This window comes from Solanum dulcamara, chromosome 9 (assembly GCF_947179165.1).
Source record: "Solanum dulcamara chromosome 9, daSolDulc1.2, whole genome shotgun sequence".
Classification (NCBI taxonomy): Eukaryota; Viridiplantae; Streptophyta; class Magnoliopsida; order Solanales; family Solanaceae; genus Solanum; species Solanum dulcamara.
Window position 1 is genome coordinate 24,461,630 of NC_077245.1, and position 8,108 is coordinate 24,469,737.

Here is an 8,108-nt window from a genome sequence, read left to right on the forward strand (position 1 = left end):
GAAGTAGCATCAGGAGGAAACACTCCACTAACAATGTAGTTCACAATATCAGCATACCATGGAAGTTCTTGTACCTCTATTGCCAACAGTTTCTCATCTGGAAACTCTTCCTTTATCGACTTCTACTCACCTACATGGGATGAATCTTCTTATCTTAATAGGTGGTCTGCTATTTGATTTTTGTATTCTCTCCTAACTTTGATTTCAATATCGAACTCTTGTAGCGATAGAATCCATCTTATGATCCTTGGATTGGCATCTTTCTTGTTGAAAAGGTACCTAAGAGCTGCATGGTCAGTATAAATAGTCATTTTTGTACCTACCAGGCAAGAGCGGAATTTATCAAATGCACAAACCAACGCCAGCATTTCCTTCTCCGTGAACATGTAGTTGGCTTGAGCATAGTTAAGAGTCTTGTTGGAATAATAAATGGAGTGAAATATTTTCTCCTTTCTTTGTCCCAAAACTGCTCCCACAAAGCTTTTTTTTAAGAGTTCAAAGGCCTACAAACATTTATCATCAAAAATAAATTTTACCTCCTTTTCAAGTCTAGCAATCTTTGATAAATCATCGATAGAATCCGGCATGACCTAGAAAACTGCGGACTCCTTTCACTGAAATTGGTGGTGGAAGCTTCTCAATCACTTCAATTTTAGCTTTGTCCACCTCCAAACCATCTTTTGACACTTTATGCCCCAACACGATACCCTCTTTTACCAGGAAATGACATTTCTCCCAGTTTAAGATAAGAGTTATTTCTTCACACCTTGCTAGTACTTTCTCTAGATTTTGCAAATAGAGATCAAAAGACTCTCCAAAAATTGAAAAGTCATTCATAAAAATCTCAACAAACTCTTCCACCATATCATGAAATATAGCAATCATGCACCTCTGAAAAGTGGCAGAAGCATTGCAAAGACCAAATGACATATGCTTAAATGCATATGTCCCATACGGGCATGTGAATGTTTTCTTTTCTTGGTCCTCCAGTGCAATGGTAATTTGGTTGTAACCTGAATACCCTTCCAAGAAACAATACTACTCTTGGCCTACTAACCTGTCAAGCATTTGGTCAATAAATGGTAAAAGGTGGTGATCTTTTCTCGTGGCATCATTTAACTTTCTGTAGTCCATGTATATGTGCCACCCTATTACTGTTCTTGTGGGGATTAGCTCACTCTTCTCATTAGTCACCACAGTCATTCCCCCCCCCCTTTTTAGTACACACTAAACTGGGCTTACCCACTTACTATTAGAGATTGGGTATAGTATGCCTGCATCTAGCCACTTAATTATCTCTTTCTTTATAACCTCTTTTATGATGGGGTTCAACCGGTGTTGTGGTTGTGCACTAGCCTTATGTCCTTCTCCCATGAAAATTCTATGCATGCATAAAGCGGGGCTGATATCGTGAAGATCATCCATTTTCCATCCAATTGCCTTCTTGTGCCTTTTCAAAACCTCAAGTGCTGCCGTGACCTGAACCTCAACAAAGCATATGAAAGAATTACAGGTAAGGTATTATTCACTCGAAGAAAAACATAGCTAAGATGTGTTGGCAATTGCTTTAATTCCAAGTTAAGAGCTTCTTCCAGAGATGGCTTCGGTGAATGACCCAATTCTCTGTTCAAAGGTTCCACATTCATTTTTCACATGCTGACATTTGGCATATCAAGCACACTAGCTAACTCTTTAGCTTATATATCCTCTTCAATATCTTGACCTATCATGACTCTTTCCAAAGAATCTTTTGCTAAAATACATTGAGCTAAGACTTTCTCATCAATGATGGTTATAGCGGACAGCGCTTCATAGACTGTAGGTAACTTCAGTGCATTATATACATCGAACACCTCCACTTTGTCATGTGCTCTCATAATCAATCTACTTGCAGCCATATCAATAAGTGCACTACCTGTTGCTAAGAACAGGCGCCCCAATATAAAAGGAACATCGGTGTCAAGCTCAAAATCTAATATAACAAAATCAATAGGAAAGATGAGGGATCCCACTTGAACTAACACATCTTCAATGATACCATCAGGTCTAGCTACAGAACAATTAGCTAATTGTAACAAAATGGTGGTTGACTTAAGTTCTCCCAAACCTAATTTCTTAAGCATAGATCTAGGCATCAAGTTTATACTAGCACCTAGATCATAAAGACCTCTTGCATTGTTGTACTTACTAATAGTTACCTTTATCGTGAAACTACAAGGATCTTTTTGTTTAGATGGAAGCTTAACTTTGTTCAATATTCTTGAACTACACTCTTCAGTAAGTGCCACTATTTCAAATTTAGCTAACTTGCTCTTGTTGACCACAATATCTTTGACAAACTTGGCGTATTTTGGGATTCACCTACAAAACATCAATCATAGGTAAATTAATTTGTACTTGTTTCAGTAAGTCTATGAACTTCGCGAAGCATTATTCTTTCTTTTTCTTAAACTTTTGTGGGAAAGGAGAAGGAGGTTTTGGTTTTGGTTTTGGTTCCTCAACTGCTTTTTGATCCGCTGGATTAACCTTCTTTCCCAACTTGCCCTTTACCTTTTACCTCTGCCGATTTAACTTTGTGAGCCAATACGGCGAAGGAGAGTCTACTATGAGTACTTATGGCATTCACCTATTTGGGATTTGGGTCAATGTTACCTGGTAAACCCCCTTGTTGGCTAGAACCTTGTGCACTTGCTAATTGTCTAAGCTATTTTTCTAAATTTTGAGTGGCCAACTGATTCTGACGAACATCTACAACCAACTTAGCTTGTTTCGTCATGATCTGCTTCAACATATCCTGTACATTCATTCTTTCTGATTTTCCTGATCTTTGATTACCTTTATTTTGGTTATTGTACCCTTGACCTTGATTGTTGTACTGTTGCCCACCTCCTTGTGGTCTGTATTGAGTCTGCCCTTGCTGTTGGTTTTGCTGATTTCCATTCCATGAGAAGTTAGGATGATTTCTCCAATATGGGTTGTAACTGTTACCATAATTAAGGTTGCCATGAAGTGATTGAATTTGATGGTTCCAATTTCAACCACCTCTTAGCTTCCCCTAACAAAGAAAGGTGAAACAATGTTAACCTCACATAGTCAGGAGATACCCCATTAGGTGTATAAGTTTCTCTAATTTCCAAGAAGTTCTGGATGTGAACTTGAGGATCTTCATGAGGCAAACCTGTAAACTACCCATTAGACTGCAACAATTTCACCATGTTTCAATTCAAATCTTCCTCCAACTAGAGGTTTCTGAATGCTAGAAGTGACATTCGTTATGAGTAGGACTGTCACATCACGTACTGTCCTAGCTGCCATCTCCACAGAGATCTCTACCAGCACTTCGTTAGTATCACCCAGATTTAACTATAGTACAGGATATAGAGTAGCTGCTCTCTTTCTTTGCTGATGCAAAAATCTTTCAGGCTCAGCTAACGGCTCTAAATTGTTCCCACTTCTGTCCAGTGTGCTTTTTTGAGTTATCTTGCAAGAAATATAGCTAAGATCAAGTTGTTAACACCAACACAAATAAAGAAACTTTTCAAAGAAAACTATTGCCAAATTAAAAAATATTTCCTGGCAACGGTCCCAAAAACTTGTTGCATCTAAACGCACACGCAAGTGCATGTGGTCTCAAAAGTAATATAGTGACCCTTTTTAAGAGCCGAATATTGAACCCACAAGGCAATGCAATTAGGCGTAGTCAACTTTTCGATGAATCAAATTATTCATGTGTGTTTCAAAGAGTTGAGTTCATTAATATCTATAAAATAATTATTTCAAAAATAATGTGAGAACTTGATTTAATGGTATTGGGTAAAATTTATCAATTTAAAGAAAAGTCCTTGGGTTGTAGCATTTATAGATTTCCAATTTATATCATTTACTATGGTCTCCAATGGGTTTTCGATTACTGATTTACAGGGCTGATTTTACAATTATGGTCTTCCAACCTCTAATTGCCTACTCTTGTTGACAGCTTAACTACATCGTTGAGCGGGGATAATCATGCACCAACAAAAATGCATTATTACTATCATCCTGTTTAGTAACCAAACATGGTGTATAAATATGTGTCACATCCATTCCACACACTAATCATCCTAGGCTATTCTAGGATAAACATGCTCCTTATATTTTAGTGTTCTATCCTCTTTCCGTCTTCTGAGTTCTGGGTGGGCAACAATTTTTTTCTAATGATGATCAAGCATTAAAATAATAAAAACAAGAATATAAGAGTAATCATATGTAAAAACCCATTTTCAACCACAGAAAGCATGATTTAAATCTTCATCTTATGGCTACAACCCAAGAACAAGGGGATTTAGCCACTCATAGTTTGTGACATACTTACATGAATCATTTTTAACATAAAGCTTGAATTCAAAATGAAAAGAAAGGAGAAAATATCTCAAAAGATAGGGTTTTCTTCGTCCTCTCTAAGTCTCCTCCGACAATCTGAAGTGCTTTCCAATAAAATATGTAAAGGTGCTATTTATAGCACAAAAAAATGTGAAATTAAATCAAACGCACTGAAGTCTGTGACACGAACTTGCTTCATTTTAGTACAAAATTTCATTTCCCGCGTCGGCTTAAAATTTCTCTTATACAGAGCCAGGTCAGCGAGACGGACCTGGCGCGGACCTTACTGTCTCGACGAATAATTCCAAGTATGAATTTGTTCTATCCATGGCCAAGTCTGCGACGTGGACCTGGCACACACTACACTGGTTTGCGAAATAAATTCAAAAACTTGGTATTAAATCTCATGGTTCAAATGCGCGACGCAGGCCTACTTTGTTGAAGTGTATTTTCTTCACCTTTTATTCCCAACTTCTCCTTTGATCTTCACTTTCAATACAATCATGCTTTGAATGTTCAATCTTACTCAATTAACCCTGAAAATGTCTAATCATGCTGGTTGGTTAGAATAATACAAAATATGAAAAATATGAACTAAATTCTAGAAATTTGTTCTCAACTTGACTAATGATTTATGGATTTTATTTTCTACTGGGCACATAAATGTACCCAAGATCAATTGTTAATAACTATGAAGGAAGCTATACCAACTAACAGTAGGTTAAAAGCAGGAGTAGGAAATTCTCTTAAAACCTTACCAATGTGCATTACAGTACAACAAATTCTAATTATAGCAGGGAGACTCCCACCTTCATCTTTTAGTAGATAAAGTGACTCAAAGAAAAACAATCTCAACATTGTAGATATGTGATATAACACTCACTAGCAATTTCATATGCCCTTTTGTCAATATAGCCTTTTGTTACTATGTACTCTTTGTTAGCTAAAGGAACCAGAAAGATAATTTTATGGAAAAATAGTCTAAATGAACAACTTATTTACCGTATTTTCTAAAATTTCCTACCATTTGATAAAATTACAAAAATCCCTGCTCTCTCCTATTTTCTGATATATCACTATATGCGATGTATCGGTCGGATACATCACTTTATATGATGTATAAAGACGTTAGATACATCACTGTCGGATATATACCTGATGTATCCAGATTTCACCAAATTTAAGGGATTTTTATAATTTGAAAAAGAATAGGCATATGATGTAATTAGCTCTTAACAGTATGTGATATGTGTAATCCCTACTAATTTTATCCCTACGAAGAGATTTGTCAAAGACCCAAGCTACACGATTTCTTGAATTAGTCTCCTCATGTTGAGACCCCAATGGTGTATCCACACTCCTAGTGTAATTACTCGCAACCACCAATTTGGGCAGACTGAAAATGCAGTCCAGGATGTTTGTCCCATGAAGGATTTGTGCACTTCCTTCTATGTGAACTTGTCCAGCAACATCTAGAACATCATGATATAGAGCGATGACTAGTTCATCATCAAAGACGTCAGTGGTTGGCATTGGAAAATATTCAGTCCAATAATCATTAAGCAATTCAAATTTGTCAGACGAACACGTCGTGAGCATTGTGAAGTCTAGTTGTTGAAACAATCTCTTTACTACAGTCAACAAAAGAAAATTGAAACAGTGTCTTATAAAATTATCAAGTTCTGCCTCTGACATGACCACTCTAGAGACTGAATAACCAGAAGAAATTGCACATGCGCAGCACAGTGGGCCAAACCTTAGTGATATAAGACGTTGCGGCTGCAATGGATCAGAAACATCACTTTCAAGTGTTAGTGCCGATGCAAAGTCATTTTCTGGTGAGTGCAAACCAAAACAACAAAAAGTTGAACCTTCTCTATCAAATGGTGTCCAAAGACCGTCATCACATTACCTTGATTTTGACATGCCATTTAAATAGTTGTCTATCAAATAGCTTCCAAGTCGAGCTGCTATAACCTTCAGCACACATAATTTTAGAACATTCATATCCAAGTGATGCACCTTATGTTCATTAGGCAATGCAAAGAGCAAAACAAGGAGTGTCTTTCTCCAAGGGAATACACTTTCGCTTGTTGTCAACTCTATTCGAGCCATAGACTTGGAACATATTGCAGGATCCCAATCATATGCCTGATCAGGTTGCAATGTAGAAACTTGGAGGCACCCACCAGGGGTTATAATGAATAGATTTGGATGGGGATCAAATGGGAATTGAGGCAAAATACAGTGAGCATTGCACGTGGAGACAATATGACGTGAAAATCCTAATGATCTCTTTGAAATCATCCACAACCATGAGTGAATAATATCTTGCAGCGCCAAGAAATATGGTAAGCAAACTAGAACCGCGATCAAACGGATAGTTGGCCCTTATTGATCAGGTGGAAATCGATACAAAGATAATGGGGGTTTAGCATGATCGAATTCCATGAAGTAATCAAATATAGATCCTCCCATAAATTCGGCGCATGACTACAAGCCGAAAGCAAACAAGGTAGTACAAGGATATTATTTTCAAACATGATAAGGTGACTGTATCCTCCTTTAACTTCAGAAACTATTTGAAACATTTCATCAAACACATGGGATGCATGATTTTCTGAATCATTTATCACTTGATGATCGACTTCCATGTTAATTTTCTTATTGTGTATTTCAGCGAACACCTTGCAGGCATAGCTGCTTGGTCGTCCTTCAAGTAATTTTGGGAGTCCAAGATGGGACACAATGTCTTTGATTTGGCCACTTGAGGTTCTAACATCATAAGAGGGACCTCAGAATTCTCTATAGTGTTTAAGTTGTCCTCATTCAAAGCAAGAATAATTTCCTGTTCGACGACCTCCTCTATGTCACACTTACTGGCCAAAGACGGAGTCAAATCTGGACGTGCTTGAGCATCAGAGAACTTTACAGAAGCAAGCCGATAGTGTATTTTGAATGTTATCCAGGTGGCGACGCATACAAGAGAATTTCTCATCCATTTGTAGCGATAAATCAGTAATGGGAGACACTCCAAGTTCCGTTACAGTTTGTCTGCGTTAATGGAAAGCCAATTTATCTGTGAAATGCTTCCAATCGAGGGCTTCTCCGTCAAAGTAAAGTCAAGGAAGAGACAACGCTCTGCTTGATAAACTCATACGGTTGGATAAGAAACACCGGTGAAGCGATTTAACACGATTGCAGCTATGGCAAGAAAATTTGGGGTACCTATCAGCCATGAAGTAGGAGCAATGGAAGAACTGTTATTTGAAATATTGGAATACAAAAACTTGTACTTCACTATATTCATAAATACATGTGTAAATATAATCACTAGAGGTTCTATCAAAGATAAGTAAATATCCTACACATTTCTTTTATGATTTAGCTAGCTATATAAGGCAAGAAAATATATTTAGGATATCCTATAATATTTTGTAACACTATCTCTCAAGCTGGAGTAGAGATATTGATCATGCTCAGCTTGTTACATAGATAACTTGAGCTTCATTCAGTGCCTTTGTGAACAAATCGACTAGTTGCTCTCCCGTTTTCACGTAACCCGTGGAAATTAAGTTTTCTTGAATCTTCTCACGAATGAAATGATAGTCAACCACAATATGTTTAGTTCTTTCATTATACACCGGATTTGAGGCAATATGAAGAGCAACTTGGTTATCACACTAAAGTTTTGTTGGCGTATGATTTTTCAATCCAATTTCAATTAAAAGATGATGTATCCACAATAT

At 37.1% G+C, this 8,108-nt stretch overlaps 2 protein-coding genes across 2 annotated transcripts; both read right to left on the minus strand.

The window, feature by feature from the left end:
* Positions 1–1,697: 1,697 nt before the first annotated feature.
* LOC129903615 (uncharacterized) lies at positions 1,698–2,135 on the minus strand. Its single transcript, XM_055979167.1, has one exon. It carries the CDS (start codon positions 2,133–2,135, stop codon positions 1,698–1,700), a length of 438 nt encoding a protein of 145 aa, XP_055835142.1.
* Positions 2,136–5,263: 3,128 nt separating this feature from the next.
* On the minus strand, positions 5,264–7,654 carry LOC129903076 (uncharacterized). Its single transcript, XM_055978559.1, has 2 exons — positions 6,272–7,654; positions 5,264–6,138 (listed from the first exon to the last, which is right to left on the minus strand). Exons 1-2 carry the CDS (start codon positions 6,347–6,349, stop codon positions 5,551–5,553), a joined length of 666 nt encoding a protein of 221 aa, XP_055834534.1. The 5' UTR covers positions 6,350–7,654; the 3' UTR covers positions 5,264–5,550.
* Positions 7,655–8,108: the final 454 nt, after the last annotated feature.